The sequence below is a fragment of the Rhinolophus sinicus genome, linkage group LG09 (genome assembly GCF_036562045.2).
Source record: "Rhinolophus sinicus isolate RSC01 linkage group LG09, ASM3656204v1, whole genome shotgun sequence".
In the NCBI taxonomy this organism is placed as follows: Eukaryota; Metazoa; Chordata; class Mammalia; order Chiroptera; family Rhinolophidae; genus Rhinolophus; species Rhinolophus sinicus.
The window spans coordinates 1,678,726-1,695,696 of record NC_133758.1 but is presented as its reverse complement, the minus strand read 5'-3'; the positions used below and the strand labels follow the sequence as shown (position 1 = coordinate 1,695,696).

Sequence of the window (16,971 nt, the reverse complement as noted above, 5' to 3'; positions counted from 1 at the left end):
ACGTTTTGCTGGGGGTCCACGTGAGCTCCCTGGGGGTTGGGTGTGGCGCTGGGATGCACCCTTTCCCTTCAGACCCGGGAATGATGGGAGACAGCAACCTGCTGACGTGACCACACGCGCGCCCCAGGCCAGTGCTACTTAGGTTCCAATGAGATTTCTGCAGTTCTTATTGGAATAGAAAGGAAAGAAAAGCTATTTAGAAGAAAACCAGGAACTTTCTGTTTTAGGATGCCTGTTTCTTTTAATGTATGTGAGAAATTGGAGGGCCTACTCAGATGTAGCTTTCAGAGTCACTAAAAATACTTTACGGCTTAAAAAGTGTGAACAAATACGTACTGTCATTTAGGAAAGTCTTTCCTGGTTTCATTTCCATTTTTCTATCAATATTATTAATAATGAAATAACTTTTATTTTTAATAAGATGGTGTTATATGGTTAGCACACCTTCCAGTGTGTAAATTAGTGTGTTACTTCTGGATGTCACAACGTTAATCTCCATTTAGGTCAAGATCTTCTTCAACACAATTCTAATGGAAGCAGTGAACTAAACGGAAGCATAAGGCTGTCAGCCCCTGCAATCAGTAATCAGCCTGCAGGTGCCACCTTAACAATCAGCAACGATCAACTTCTCTCACAGAGTTCGACCTTGAACTCTTCAGGTATGCCACTGACAATGTAGCCCCGGGACACACTGTGCGATGTCACAGGGCTGTGCACCTGGTCAGCGGAAGGCAGGAAGCCATCTGTTAGCTGACAAATGTCCCTGCTTATTCTGTCACACGTAATGGAAAGACATAGTGATCAGTGGCTTGTATACAATTCTAGGATACAGAATTCTCTCTGGAGCTATCAACCAATGATAATTCTACCTTTTAAGGCATAACTCAGTAATCGTATTCAGACATACAAGGTATCGTGCATTTACACAACGTAGCATCTTGATGGCTCCATGACACAGTTGCCCCTTCTCACCTAGGCTGGCAGTTTCTCTTGCTCATTACTGTGTCCTGCAATGAGAATTTTCTGGCACTAGCCGAGTAGGATAACAAAATTAAGAGGCATCTTTCAAAGGTTTTGAAGTACAGACGTTTATAAAAAGAAAAAAATGAGCTCCCGTAAAACAAGTCACGCTGCTAAGTGTCAGCAGTTTAGGATGCCGTACCTGTCTGCTTCTCGCTACCTTGTAGGAATTTCATTAATTTCTTAGCCCTCTTGTTTTCCAACTCTATGTATCATCTTTTGAGAACAAAAGTTAATCTATAGGTATATTTGTACCCACAGCTAGACTTTTTTCATGCTTAATTGAAATGCTTTCTTACCCTGTAATTCATTTATTCAATAAAAGATTATAGTGTGTGCTAGGTGGTAAGAATTGTACTAAATTTGAGACTATTACACTGAGCAAGGCAGACACGGTCCCCTTGAATTTGGGATCCCAGAAACTAATAGAGCACAGCTGTGAATTGAAGAATTAATAGAGTGACATAAAATGACAGCGGTCATGACATACAGGGGAGATAGATTGGTGCCCAGCAAGCAGGTCATAGGGGATATGACCCAGTCGCGGACTCCTCTGGCCACCTGGCTGAGCTGAGCGGCACTCTGGGTGTGGGGAGTGCTTCTTGCGAGCAAGTGGCACAGCGTGCAGGGCCTGGGTGCCCACTGAGCTGAGGTCAGGGGCCTGGTGTGAGAGTCGGCTGGAAATCCAAGGATGGCATGAGTCACTCAGGACCTCAGAGGAGCTGTCTGTCCACCCCTCTCATTTGCTTAAGTGTAAATAGAGGCTCGAGTGGTTAGGAACTGAGTCACACGATGGCAGATCCAAAACCAGGACTTCAGGCCAGTGACGATAACCTCACTCACTCCTTTATCTGTCGATGCGTTTAATTTTGGCCTCGGAAAAACTATCGTAGAACTTAACTCTTTTACTTACTAATTTCAAATGAGAGATGTTTTGTTTATTTTTCAATTAAGGGGAATCTTGTTTTATATCCTACTTGGTTCCAAGCTAGGACTTTCAGGATGTAATGTAGTCTTCTAGGTAAGACATCTAAAGAGTATCATGTACTATTAGTATTACAGTTACACAGCACGCTGCTGCTGCCAGCTTTCTGGAAGTCATGACTTGTCTTTCTCGTTGAGGACGAGGCAGTGTGTGCTTGCTGACTGATTGTCTCCTGGTCATAGGCTGTGAACTTGACCTGCTTTCCCACACTCATGGGTGTTGGACATGCACATGCATTTCCTGTACGTGGGCCCGAGTGAGTGGTCATCAGGCCCTGGGGAGGTGCTGCCCTGGGAAGTTAGGGACACACGTGGGCTGTCCCCACCTGCCCCGCCAAGGAACGGCCTTGGCCACAGCAGTGCATCCTCTTCCCCAGAAGCTCTGCTGGACTTCTCTCATGACTGGGCACATCGATGGACGGACAGTAGAGTTCTCGAGGCTTTCGTGTAAATGGAGTGGTTTTTGGTGCTACGTGGTGATCTGGGGTTTGCTGGTGCACCAGATTACCTAATTTCAAATAGGGGGTGCTGTGGTCAGAGTGGGGGAAGTGGGTGGAATGCGGACACGTGAACTCTGAGGGCAGTTCCGGCTCCACTCTTCCTTAAACTACTGCAGTGTGGTTCGGCAGGCGCCACCTGTTTGGCTGGAGGGCCCGCCTCCACGGTGCACTGCGGGGCCTCACACAGGTGAGGGGTCTCGGTGCGCTGGAGCTGACCACAGTCAGGTATGTGCGCAGCTCCCATATTAAGCACTGATGTTTTTTTAAAAATGGCAAACATACGTCCTTTTTCTGATTTAATTTTTTCTTTTCCTTTAGACTTACTGTTTTAGAGACAGCTGAGGACATTTCTCTCTTTTTGATGCTGTTTGGCTTAATTTGGTCTCTTATTTTTAAAAAAAAATTTTTTCAAGGGATTTGGTGATGTTATAAAATAAATGATGAGCTCAAAATCAAATACAATTTGTTTGAAAAATGTAGTCTCAGCTGCTGTAAAGCCAGGACCCTTTATGAGCAGGCCCGTTGTTCCGCGCTCCCATTTAAATGCCTCTGGTACCTCTGATGAGTCCTGGAGAAGGAAGACACTGCACACATTCAGCCACTCGATCCTTGATATTAGGCAGCTGTTTTTGGATAAGTTTGCATATTCCATTAATACTGGTTATGATGAAGTAGCTGGTCCTGTCTACAGTGTTGGTCAGGAGACTGCGGTCTTAATGGGGAGTGTTTACCTTAGAGTCAGTCAGTTCGAGACCAAGGCTCGGGCCACACCAGTGAGAACTGAGAAATGACCTTGTCAGAGACGTGCCTCTTCTCAGATGAGCACCGAAACACCGACTCTTGGTGTTCCCACATAACACTTTGTGGTCAGTCCTTTCTGTCTGAGCGTAACGAGCTTGGATTTCTTTGTAAATCCCTGAAAGGTAACGCGCTTCCTCTTCTAATGGCTTCCACTGGGATGCACACAGTGCCTGTGGTGGTTGTTAATTCTCTGTGGGAGCAGATTGGGTTGAGGCTTATCAGCTCGGGGCAGCGCTGGCTGTGTGCATCCCAGTGGAAGCCATTAGAAGAGGAAGCGCGTTACCTTTCAGGGATTTACAAAGAAATCCAAGTGCAGCAATTGGTCAAAATTCCACACGCAAAACAAAGCACAGGCTTTTGTTGAGATGTGTGATATAGGTGTCGGAGGCCATCTGGATGCCACGTCCTGGTGTCATTCATGCCAAGGCCTGACACAAACACTTTCCCTAGAAAGTGGGTAAGCATGATGTATGTAACCCTTTCAGAGGCAGAAAAGTACTAACAGGCTTAAACCTGGCTTTTTAAGGAATTTATCTCAAAATGGCATCGTCTTTTTGTTCTGACCATAGTTCACTTGTAAGATAATTGTGATGAAAAATCTGAGTTCTGCTTTCAGTGAACAAACAGAGCAATTCTTTGTTTACTAGTCCTGTGTAAGGTGGTGCTAGCCTTCATTTCTCCTAGATGGACAATCAATTCTCATCTCCCAAGAGCACAGAAATGGTAACATTTCCCATTTGTGGGTACATTTTAAAATTAAGAGGACATTGTCCACACTTTCTCCTTGGGGATGAAGGGCCAGACTGACTAATGCATCTTTCCTGTTCCTGTCACCCCCACTTCCTCTATTGCCACTTTTTTGTTAATCTCAAGGGGAAAAAAACTGATCATTTGAATACTTAACAAAATTATTGTTACGTTTTATAGGAAGCGCTAAGGACTTAGACCAACAAAGGTTTAAGACTTTAAGACAGTGCTGGGTTTGGTGAACACACAGAATTTATTAATCCTTTAAAGATAACTTTTTTTGAGTTAGAATCATAAAATGAAGCGGTACTTAGATTGCTGTGATGCGTCCTAAAGGAATAGCTGTTTTAGAAAAAAACAAACGGGAACTGAAAGTAAGAAGTCTACAATCTTTTCTTAAGTATTGAATCTTAATTCTCCTGTTAAAAGAATGTTTAATTTGAATTTAAAATTGTGGCTTCTAGAGCTTTAAATACATTTTTATATAATTAAGAGCTATCTGTTGAACAAATGTAATTATAGCTCTTAATTGGTTCTTTAAATGCCTAAGAAAGTGCCCCTTTTTCCTACCTTAGAGCACATTGAGGACAGCTCTACCTGTCTTGGCGTCTTCCTCCTCGTCTGGGAGCCTCCGGGTTGGGAACAGGATTCAGGTTCACTCGGCGTCCTGCTGGGGTGGGAACTGGACCCGGAAGTCCTGGGGTCTTCTCACCGCTCGTGCCAGGTCCCCTTGAGTTGGATGGACACACAGGCTCCTTTGCCCTGGAGACTTCTTGCTGCACAGTCCTGGCACCTTGCACTTCACGAGTCACCAGAGACTCGGGGACATTTCTCTGATGGGGGGAGGAGAAATGTGGTTCCTTGACTTCAGGAGCTCGGGGGAGGTTGGCAGTCCTGCATCTGAGCTGCAGTGAAGCCCATCAGCTCTGGCTCTGCTCCTTGTCAACTCTTCACATCGAGTGCGGCCCCACTGGGGTTTCGATGCCCAGCCATGCTCCCCTTGTAATTGCTCGGCCATTCATGGAGCTGGTCAGCGGTCGCTCCGCTCCATTCTTCCTTTAGCTCATCCTCCTCGCACGTTCAAGTCATCCTGCAGGCTCGATTGTCAGGGTGCGTGGAGGTGATGTGAGGAGGACACGCACTGGCTGGCGTGCTGGATGTGGCGTGCACAGAGCTTCAGCACTCCCCCTCCTGTGTGCCCAGGAGCCACCTGTGCCAGGCGGGGCAGGCGGGAGGGGCCTGGCCCGGTGGCTGCTTCCGCTTCCTTGTTGATGGTCACCTGGCTTTGGAAAGTTCCAGATGTGTGCAGCACTCTGGGACTCCAGCAGTGGGGTCTGTGGATGCCTTTTACCTAGAGGGCTCCAAGTACAGGTACATAACCTGGAGCCCTCCCGGTGAACCTGTGTGCCCACTGGCCCCGACTCTCACGGGCTGTGGATACGTGGGGCCCAAGTCGCAGCAAGGGACCCACAGCACTCTGCTTCTGTGTTGTCTTTGAAGCCGACGGCAAGAGCGTTTGAACTCCTGCTTTAGTTATCATCTTGGTACTGTGGTGCAGGCACCGTGGATGGTAAATCATGTTTGTCACGTGAATGGAACGGTGGGTAGTGATTGTGTATGTGTGTGTGTGTGTGTGTTGTGCTTACAAGTGAAAACTTAAAAATATATTTCTGTTGGTGCCACCCCAGGCCTTGGATGCTCAGCCAATCTCCTTTGTCGGTGGGGTGGCTGTTTCTGATTTGTAGATGAAAAGGCCTTTCTGTGCCTGATTCTGTCCCAGTACCTTCCTTCCTCTTACTGCTGGCTTATAGGGGAAAATAGTTAAAATGTTTTCTTGTCTTTTCCAAAGACAGTTAAGGTACCATGCAGGAGAAATTAGTATCCAAAGATTTGTGTGGGGCTTATTTTGATTGCCTGTGTTTCGGAATAAGTGGATGGAAAGGTGGTGACAGTGGGAACACACACAGAGGGCGACTCTTAGTCTGTGGAGCTGGCGGTTCCAGTGCAGTGGCTCCTGGCTGGTTCCTCTCTGCAGGCTGCTCTCTGGTCCTGGCGGGACCGTGTCCTGGAAATTCTGTGTTCCCTTCTGCATCGGTGGCAGTGACAGGGACTGGAGGATCACGTTTTTACTCTTCTTTCAGTGTTTCTTTCTCTAGGTTACATTTAAGCAGAGTATATTTAAGTATAAAGATATTGTGAAATGACAGCTTTGCCATAAAACTGGAATCAAAGATTCTATAATTTCTTTGATGCAGTTTCAGAAGCTTAGGGCTATAAATGCTGATCATGACAGATTAGTTCCTTTATGAAAGTCGTTCTTCCCCCGCCCATAGAATTGTCCTTACCCGCTTATCCACTGATCTGCTCCTTCTCCCTTTGTTGTAGAGCTGACCGCTGCGGCGGGGAGCCTTTCCTCCACGACACCAACGTCTCCATCTGCTGTCGCTGCTCAGAACCTGGTCATGTCACCAGCAGGAGTGGGAGGCGAGGCCAGCGTCACACTGACTCTGGCGGACACTCAGGGCTTGCTCTCGGGAGCACTGGACACGGTCACACTCAACATCGCTGCTCAGGTAGGTGCACACCTGTCCTGTCGCCGTGCAGCTGCAGCCCCCGTGCATGGCATGATCTTGAAACTTTGCTCATTGATTCTTCCCTTGATATCTCTTGTGAACGTTTTCTTTCAAAGCTCAAGTGGGTTTTTTTCCTGGTTTACAAAAAAGTCATATGTTAAGTGCAAAAAGGGGAAAACAAGACAATTGAGATAATATGGAAACGTATTTTTTAAAAATCTACCACCAGAGGGAAGTAAGGCTAACATGTTAGTGACAGACCCTTCTGGCCCCCATGGGCCTGGAGCCTGATGCGGATTTGGACATTCTCACAGGAATAAGCCCACGTGTGTGGGAGCTGTGCATCCCCTTTCTGCTCTGCGGAGCGCTTCCCAGGCCCAAGGTTCTGACTGGCTGTTGAGCAGTTTGTTCCAGAGATGAGTGTATTGAGGCCATCATGTTGTCTCAGGATGTACCTGGGCTCCCTCATGCCCTCAGTCCCTCCTGCTCCCAGACGGGCCGGGTCAGGGGTGTGCGTCTGAGGTAACGCCTCGGGCAGAGTTTACGTAGAAAATCATTGTGATAAACTGGTTAACTATAATTTACTCATAATTAAAGTGAACGTCCAATGAGTAGATTTCAAGTCTGTGACTTTGAGGTGGCCGCCTGAGCCCATCGAGCCGTTGAGCTGGAGCCCAGCTCCCCTCGGCCAGTACATGGGCGCTTGCGAAGTTCATGGCTATTTGGGGAATGAGAATTATTGTAATTTGCACCTCAGTGTAAAGCAAACAACAAAGGGATAGGTGGCTTCAAGTAATAATACAATCGAAAAATAAACGACTCCCACACGTTGTTTTGGTGGATTTGGAGTGTCACTTCATGAGTGTAACTAATTGTTGAGCATTTCTTTTATGAGACATTCGCATTTTGAATCAGGGCATTTGCATTAACAGTTGAAACACCAGTAATACGCTAGTAGATTACGTTGTATTCAAGGGTTTTTTAAATACTTTTTATTTTTCAATTATAGTTGGCATTCAATAGTATGTTAGTTTCAGGTGTGCAGCATGGTGGTTAGACATCAGTGGAACTCATGAAGTGACCCCCCAGTGACATCTCATGACTATCCTGTAGCTACTGGATGCAAAGTACAGCGCAGGGAATATAGTCAGTAATATGGTAATAACGATGTATAATGCCAGGTGGGGACCAGACTACAAAAGTCACAGGGTTTTTTTAATTAAACTTTTGATTTTGTGTTAAGTGTAGATTCACAAGCGATTGTAAGAAATAATACAGAGACCCCGTGTACGTTCACCCAGTTTTGTAGCCTCTTGCAAAGCTGTAGCACAGTGTCAAGCAGGTGTTGTCACCGATGCAAGACATCGCCGTGCCCCTCCCCACAGGGGTCCCTCAGCTGCCCTTGGCTGGCCCTGTCTCCCTCTGTGCCTCAGGTGGTGCCTTTCCCACAGGAAGTTCTCTGACGGATGAGGTGTTGTTAGAGCCGTCTCAGTCCTGGTTTCCTTCCTCTCCCCGCCCCCAGTTCTTCACCTTTCCTGTTGGAAGGCAGCTTGTGTTCTTCTTCTGAAGACATCAAGGAACGCCTCACCTTTAGCCACAGGGCCCCAAGAGCATGGGCCACAGGCTCAGTGGTCAGCCCAGGTGTGCCTGGTGACCCTCGCCCCTCTCCATCAGGCCTGATGTTCACTGTTCAAGTTCACGTATTTCAAGTGTTTGCGTTTTGTGGAAGATGTGTTTAGAATCAGCTTCGATTGCAGCAGTGCTGATTCTGTACTGTCTTATTTACGTAGAGTCAGTGCTTGCAGCCATAGGAGGGTCACTTCACTGAGCTTCCTCTGCCCACCCCCCCCAACTCCACCCCAGCACATCCACTCGCTCTTTGTCTCAGGTTCACAGTCAGTAGACAAAGGGATGCTGGCGTGGTAGTAAGCTTGAAGGTAGCTTCGTATTGTATAGCAAAATTGTGTGTGTTTTTAAACAAGTAAACATTCTTTGTACACACACACACACACACACACACACACACACACACACGGTGCCAAAAAAATACACATTTTAAGAAAGGAAAACTATTACAATTGTAGTACTCAATATATATCGATAGCAAAAGATGAATACAAGTCACATTTGACTTCTGCAGTTACAAGAGGTGCTCAAAGTGGTTCCCATCAGCATCCGGACACTTCTGATTACGCTGAACTACTGCTTGAGCAACGCTGACCAAAGTGTCCACTTGTCTACATTGGTTTGGTACCCCTTGTGTGTGTGTGTGTGTGTGTGTGTGTGTGTATGTATACACACACCTATATACATATACATATACGAATATAAAATAACTGTATTGAGGTATAATTTACAAACCATAAAGTTCACCCATTTATTTCAAGTGTACAATTTAATGGTCTTTACTATATTTACACAGTTGTGCTGCCATCACCATATCTGATTTTAGGCCATTGTGTGACCCTGCAAAGAAATCCGTACATTAGCAGTCACTCCCGTGTCCCCTGGGCCCAGGCCCACCCCAGCTGCTGCTGTCCCTCCAGCCACTGAGCCTTCCTCTGTGACTCTGCCCGTTGTGGACATTTCAGCACATGTGGCCCTTGCCACGTCCTCTCTCACTCAGTGCACTGTTCGCAAGGCTCTTCTGTGTTGCAGCGTGTGTCACGTGTGGGTCCTTTCTGTCCTTGGATAGTGGTGCGCCACAGCTGCACCACGACTGTCCCTCCAGCTCCGGTTCATGGGCCCTGTGGGTCCCCTTCTGACATTCACGTGCAAGGCGCCCAGCGCATGTGGCTTCTCCGTGGAATTGCTGAGTCACCCAGTGATGCTCTGCTGCCCTGGAGGACCTGCCACTCATTTTCCACGGTGACCGCCGCCGTGAAGGTCTGCATTATCACTGGATTTATACCGTTCCTCTCCGCCAGGGCCAGCAGTTCCCAGCCTTGCTCACCGACCCCTCCCTCTCGGGTCCCGGAGGAGCAGCCTCACCCCAGGTCATCCTAGTGAGTCACACGTCACAGCCGTCGTCGGCGACCTGCGAGGAGATCACCTACCAGGTACAGGGTACATGTTCACCCACCACCGTGGGTGGCTTTCTAGAAACCTAGATGGAGATGCAGGGTCAGGGGTGCACCTGGCTGCCTGGCTCGGGGGCCTGGGGCACTTCTGAGGACGTCCTGCCTTGCGTCCTGAGTGAAGAGCGGGTGTGATGGGGGTCGGGGCTGCGTGCTTGAACTAAAGGGCTGGTGCCTTTCACTCGCGTGTGGTTTGTGTCTCGGTGGGTAGGAGCTTAGTGCCACAGAATGAGAGGTAGAACGAGTAATGTGTCCACCTGGTTGTAGATTGTTAGTGTCGTCTGATATTTGCCTGCTGACCAGATCTCCGACGGCCCTTTGCTTTTAGTTCTTTTGGTAGGTTTCCTTGAGGTACCTTTGCTGGTTCTTTACATCTTGCTGTTCTGTTCATATCCACATACAGATGCGTGTGTGTGACCTGTTGTCGTTTCACTAGTATTTCTTCTTAAAAACACGTTTTGGGAGACCAACACATTTAGTAAATGACAGTTCTAGACATAGAAGTCTAAAAGCTCTTTCCTTAAAACTTTTCACAGTTAGAAGTAAAGAGCAGGTAATAATCTCTTAATGGAAGAAGCACTAAATCTTATGCATAAGTAGTTTTACCAAATAAGTTTTAAGGAAATTACTCAGTGCCATTCAGTGGGCAAGGACTTTTCCACAGAGACATTAGACATGGCCAGCACTGGAATGTCCCCCAATCTGGCCTAAGTAACTAGCTGAGTTTTAGTTTCTTTAATCTTCCTCGTCTTAGGGTCCCCAAGACCACACTCAAGTTCAGTGATGTGCTGGGGGGACTCAGAGGACTCAGCACAACCTGTGACACTCGTGGTGACAGTGAACGCACACAGATTGCGAATGCTCATTTGTCGTGAAAGGAACGTGAGAGTCGGCAGCAGTTTTCCGGGTGTATTTTAGTGTAACGACTGCCGATGAATATTTGAAAGCATTAATGAGAATATTAGCACCTGGACCCCAGGGTTTGTTACAGTTACTGCTTTCCTTATGTGCCCTTTGTTTTAATCGTGATTTTTATCTGCACCCTGGAGTATCACTTATTCCAGTGGTTTTCAAACTTTCTTTGACTTACAAGAAGTATTATATGTTTTACTCAGTGTCCTGAACACACGTGTTCTTTTGTTTCTTTTTTTTACCCACCCAGACACTTATGGACACATGCGTGCCTGACACAGGCGTCACGAAAGTAATTCCTGCCCTTATGACATGCGACATATCTGTATTATCTGTGCTCTTCTGCTCTTTTCTATTTTATTCCTTTTTTTCATTCCATTCTTTATCACAGCACTGATTACTAATATTAGAGAACCTGTAGAAACCTGTTCTTCTTGTTTTTTTCTTTAAATTTTATCCATTTCTGTATATTCTAGTATTATGAGAAAGTATTTGATAAATTGGAAATAATTGACAAATTCCATGTATTTTCTTTATAATTGTTTGTAGTTTTCTTTCACTAAGTCATCACATAGAAAATTTCATCTGCAAAACTGAACTCTGTTGTTTATAAAGCTGAGTAATAAAGTCCCTCTGCTTTATTTATTTATTTTTAGGGTGGTAATGGCACCCCATTAAAATGACTTGAAAGACCCAAAGTTTGGGAGACTGCTTTAATCCAATCAAAAGCTGAAACACCTCCTGCCCCAAAGTATCGTTGTAGTGCAGTTTGCTGAGGAAGGATGGCATTCCCCCCCCCCCTCTATTGTTTACACTTGTCTAAGCGCAAAGCAGCTGCGTAAGAGCATTTCCTGATTGTTGCTGCATGCCAGGCACTGCTCCCACACCTTTTCTGCGTCACCTCGTTTAAGCGCCACCGCGCCCTGACAGGCAGGTACTGTGATTGGTTACTGTTTCCCAGGTGAGGAAACAGGCCCAGAGTGGCCGAGCCAGTAGTGTTCACACTGGATTTGCAGCGGGGGGCGCTGTTGTGCAGGTGACAGCATCCTGTTGTCTGAACCCTGCTCAGTCAGGGCCCCTGAGGCATCCCAGAGTGGTGTGCGCCGTGCTGGTGACACACTGTGGGCTGGACGTGGCCGTGTTAGTATGTTTCCTCTGTCATTTGTCACCTGTCAGTTTGCAGACTGCTCCAGTCAGTAAAGTCACTGATCTGATCCACTCCAGGTAACTGACGTCTCTGCCAGCCTGGCCCAGGGCAGCCAGCCCGAGAAGGAGGGCCGGCTGCACCAGTGCCTGGAGTGTGGCCGCACCTTCGCGTCGTCTGCCATGCTGCTGCAGCACAGCAAGGCCGCACACGGCCGGGAGCGCATCCACGTGTGCCCCGCGTGCAGGAAGGCCTTCAAGCGTGCCACCCACCTCAAGGTAGGTATGCCACCGGCCACGCCACCTCGGACACTCAGCGGGCCGCCACCCTTAGTCACAGTGTTACTGGGCAGGTGTTTTGAGGGAAAGCTCAATGGAGGTAAGTGTATGTAGTGGTCGTTTTAGTTTTATTAGGCCTGTGGGGTGGACATTATTAGCAGATTGCATATCCATGTGCAATTCTCAGTCAGGGTCTGATGCAAATTAAAATGACATTGAGACACCGTTTCTCACCTATCGGGGGGCAAATGTTAAAAACCTGCCAGCAGCTGTTGGCGGGGCTGTGGGGAAACTGGAAGCCCCGTCACTGCTGGTGAGCCTGCAGGTTGGCGCACCTTTGTGTAGGGGAGCGAGGTGACAGACAGCTAACCAGACCCTGCCTGCACCCACCAGGAATCTGTACAAAAATACTTGCAGGCAGGGCTGTTCACCACAGCACTGCTGGTGCCTGCAGACGTTGAGCAGCACCTGAGTGCCTGACCTAAGGGTGAGACACCCACCCAGCAAGCGAAGGAATGGGGGCGAGCTCTGAGGGATTTCCATGACCCGTAGGGAAGCGCCTGCTCGGTGGGGACGTGTGACTGCGCCCTTGGCTGCTTCTTGGGTACCGAAAACATCGTAAGCCAATCATGAGGCAGTCCCACAGTTCCTTCCTCCAACCTCTGATGGAGTCAGTCAGTAGCAAACCAGCCGAGAGGGCCTGTGTCCAGGCCGACAGCGGCAGGGCCGCCAGTTCTTCCTGCCCAGCTCCCTGAGTGCAGGGGCCCTGGCATTAGCATAGTTGGAAGACACCTCAGCTTCGTTTTTCAAATCCCAAATACTAAACGGGCCCTTCTCAGCTGGTGTGTGTGCACCGCTTACGACTGAGCCTTCCCCATCCCACCTCGGCTTGAATTTGGCTGCCTTGGAACCTCCACGACGTGGTCACGCACACAGTGTCTGCAGCTTCAGTGTCCAGATGTGCAAATAGAGGATCAGTGCTTACGCTGCGTGGTCATTGGAGGAATGTAAAGTGCTTGCTTAGCATCATGCTTAACTTGTAGTAGGGAGGACAGAAATTATAGCTACGGCAGTATTGTCTGACAGAGTAAATGCTTGTGAAGAGGCAGTAAATGAAAATAAAGAAATTTCTTAAGATTTTTAGATACTGTATAGTACTTATTATGTATACGGCATACCTTAAACATTCTGAAATGGTAAGGATATTGTAAAGACTAAATCTGGCATTTTGATACCTATAAATTACTTTTTCTTGATGACCTTCAGAAATTGGGGATTAAAAAAAATTATGTTGTGCCAGAAAATAAATAAGGAAGTGTTACACACACACACACGGTAACAGGAATATGTCAAAGGGACACAGGAGTCAACGGAAAGAGCTCCTAGTGGCCAAAGCTGGACAATTAGAGCAAGAAAATCAAGTAGCATTGGGTTATAACCCGCAGTACAAAATAAATCTCTATGAATTCTTACTGCTGTAACTGGCGGATGGAATAAATCACTAAATGCGCAAGAAGAGACCAATCTCCCGGGCAGGGGATTTCTGTGCACGCGGCTGTCCCCACTCCTTAGGTGTGAGCTGCAGACTCACTCCCATCTTTCTCTGGAGTGACCACGGGCGGGGTGAACACACACTAACGCCCCCCGACTGCAGCCAGGTGACCAGGTCAGTATCAGCAGTCAGGAAGTGTGTTGCGGTTGTTCCTGACATTATCGGATGGAACGGCCTCTGCCGCCCGACACCCATACCCCTGGTCTAATCATGAGAAAAATGTCAGACAAGTCTCAGCTGAGGGACGGCCCACAAGCTCCTGAACGGTCCTCTTGAAAACTGTCAAGGTCATCCACAACAAGGGAGGTCTGAGGAACTGCCCCTATGAGATGGCCCAGGCGCCTGGCTCCTTACGGTTACCCAGACGCTGGCTCAGCGGCCTGGGCTCATCTCCCCGCCACGCCCAGGCCCGGCCCCTCCCGCTGTGCACCGCCGCCCTGCAGGCTAACCAAGGAGCACTCGCAGGAAAGCCAGTCAGAGACCAGCCTCTTGTTCCAGTTGCCACTGACCTGAATCCCCTGTTGTTCTAACTTTACTGCCAAGTCTGTAAAGTTGCTTTATGATCTTAAGTGTCTCTTCATTTCTGTGGACTGTTTAATAGGAGCATATGCAGACACACCAAGCTGGCCCGTCTTTAAGTTCCCAGAAGCCGAGAGTGTTTAAATGTGACACTTGTGAGAAGGCATTTGCCAAACCGAGCCAGCTGGAGCGACACAGCCGCATCCACACAGGTAACGTAAGCAGTGGGATTGTGGGTTAGGACCCCTTGCAGCGACCTGCAAGTGAGTGAGCGAAGAGCGTTTTCAGGGACGTCCATGCACGTCAGGCGTGTATTTAGAAAGCAGGCACCACGCGTTCCATGTATCCTTACCTTTCCATCAGGTCAAGTAGAAAGTGTGCTCTTTACATCATGACTATTGGAAATGGAAGCTGGCAGGCAAAGGCTGCTGCTCGGCCCGCAGCCCTGACCACACATGCTCGGGCCTCGCGGGGCTTCACCCTGCCCCTTCCTGTGTCTCCGGACTTTTCCTCACTGGCTTCCTGTCTTTGCCTAAGTCTGCCCAAGGCCTTCATCTCAGAGAAAACACCAACAAAACGAAGAGGCCAGCCCCCTTCTCCCTCTGCCCCTTGCCCACCTCTGTGACCTCACCCTCAGCCCTCGTCTGTCGCAGCGGCTCATGACCCCTGCAGCACCATCACGTTCCGGGGACCCTGCAGGCTGCCTCTGCCCAGAGCTCTGCTCTGCCCCATGGCCCTGACGCTGGCCCCCTCCTGGTCTGGTCTCCCTGCGGGCCCTGCAGCCCTGTGTTCACTCAGCAGTGTCACCGAAACCCAGAGACAAGTGTGCCACCCCATGTCCTTCCTGTGACCCGTCCAGCCCTCATCATCCACGTCCTGGTCCCTGCAGCATCCCGGCCCAGGGAAGACCACCCTGTCATCACCCTGCCCTTGTCAGAGTTTCCTTTGCTTGTCACCTTTTCCACAGCCCTCCCTCCCTTTGCCCAGCCACCTCTGACTCGCCTCTCGATGTCAGTGTGGACACCCTGGCACCCCCACCGACGCCAGGGTCCTCCTGCTGCTGCCAGCAGAGCACTCCCCGTCACAGTCACAGCCCTTGCCCGGCCCTGGGGCTCACGCATTCTCAGCAATGTCAGCAAATGCAGCACTCACTGGGTCTTCAGCAAGTAGCTTTTGAGTGAAAAACAACCATGCTGTCACTCGTATTTATTCGGGATGTAATTATAAGAGAGAAACTGCCTTTTATAATAAATAGATGCATATGAAGGGTTTGGAAATACCACTGCGCACACGTCACTGTGACGTTGCTGGCTGTGCGTGCGGCCCACCCCTGCTCACGTGGGGCTCTGTCCTCAAACCAGCAAAGGCCCTTGCCAGCCTCTCGTCTCTCCAGCTTCTCTCCCGCCTGAGCCCTGCGCCTGTCAGGTGCACGTGGATGGAGCCAGCCCACCAGCTTACGTACCCTTTGTCCTCAGCCCGAGTCCTCTGTGACCTTCATCACATCTGTGCCTGCGCTTTTTCTCCACGTGCCACAGTCACCGGTGTGCTGTCCTCAGTGTCACAGCCTCAGGGATTTGTCGTGGCCAGTGGCTGGCAGGGGGAACAGACTTAGCCTGACACAGAGGGACATCCTGGGAGGGTGAGGGGCGGGTGCTCCTGGAGTGCTGACTGGCGCATGGTCCAGCCAGGTTCATGTGAGGGGACCAGGATGCAGCCCAGCAGAGCACACGGGATCCTGCCTTTTAGGCCAAGGGGAGAGACTGGTGCCAGGCCCTGGGACAGGCCAGGACTCGGTCCCTGGGGGCTCAGAGGTGGGTGAGGAACAGCGAGGGGAGGCAGCCTGCCAGCCCGGGAGGGTGAACGCAGCACCGGATCCCGGAAGTGGGCGCCCAGTGGGTGTTCCTGGGGTAAGCTCCCGGCAGACGTCATTCCCTTCCATTTTTCAGTTTCTGTACTGACTTGAAAGCAATGAAGTGACATTTTTTAAAGTATTGTATGAATCCTGCTTTGAGTTAAGCAGATTTTGTCTTCTCAGGTCCTCAAAGTCTTTGCTTTAGTGCCCAAGTGTGTCACACTTTGTCTAAACCATCTGTGCTCTCTGTTAATTTCTGGATGCTTCTAGGCCTTTGAGCAGCTTTGGGTTAGTTTTGCCCTGTGTGTCACCATGGAGTGGGTTTGCTAGGACCGTGTGAGTGTGCGATCTGGCTGAGAGTGGCAGGAGGGACATTTGCAGACATCCTCCCTTGCCATGTCCTGGCACTGAGGCAGCCGCGTTGTCCCCAGGAGAGCGGCCCTTCCCCTGCGCTGTCTGCGAGAAGGCGTTCAACCAGAAGAGCGCTCTGCAGGTGCACATGAAGAAGCACACAGGCGAGCGGCCCTACCGCTGCGGCGTCTGCGCCCTGGGCTTCACCCAGAAGAGCAACATGAAGCTGCATATGAGGCGGGCGCACAGCTGCACAGGTGCGGGGCAGGGGGCGGGGCTCACCCTGTGAGCAGCCAGCACCGGCTGAGTGGCCAGCATCTGGTATGTCCCCAAGCAGTGAGTGTGTGACCCCCAGGTGGTCAGTGCCGTGTCCTGTCCACTTTCCCGCAGCATGCAGGCAGGCCATGTCGCGGTGCAGGGGCCTGGTGCTGGGGTCAGAGCCCAGACAGCAGGTGCAGAGCAAGGTGTGGACCCACAGACAGGCCTGCGTGCGTCCCCAATGACTTGCTATTGCCATTGCGGGCCCCTGCTGTCCCCACACAGATGTCGGAATGCTCCAGTGTCTGTGAGGGGAGGTTGTGATGGGTACCCTCTCCCCGGGGCTGTGTTAATAGAGCCTTTCCAGGAGCGGGAGCGGGCAGAATGCAGGTGAGCCGCTGTG

At 49.6% G+C, this 16,971-nt stretch overlaps 1 protein-coding gene across 4 annotated transcripts in view; it reads left to right on the top strand.

Annotated features, from left to right (window-relative positions):
* Nucleotides 1-16,971, top strand: part of ZNF236 (zinc finger protein 236) — an 88,890-nt gene that overhangs the window by 69,762 nt on the left and 2,157 nt on the right. For all 4 annotated transcript variants that reach the window (XM_074339816.1, XM_074339817.1, XM_019715556.2 and 1 more), the window contains exons 26-31: nt 504-659; nt 6,438-6,625; nt 9,553-9,684; nt 11,839-12,036; nt 14,190-14,319; nt 16,391-16,567. In XM_074339816.1, coding sequence (XP_074195917.1) covers nt 504-659; nt 6,438-6,625; nt 9,553-9,684; nt 11,839-12,036; nt 14,190-14,319; nt 16,391-16,567 — 981 coding nt within the window. The remainder of the gene's footprint in view (nt 1-503; nt 660-6,437; nt 6,626-9,552; nt 9,685-11,838; nt 12,037-14,189; nt 14,320-16,390; nt 16,568-16,971) is intronic.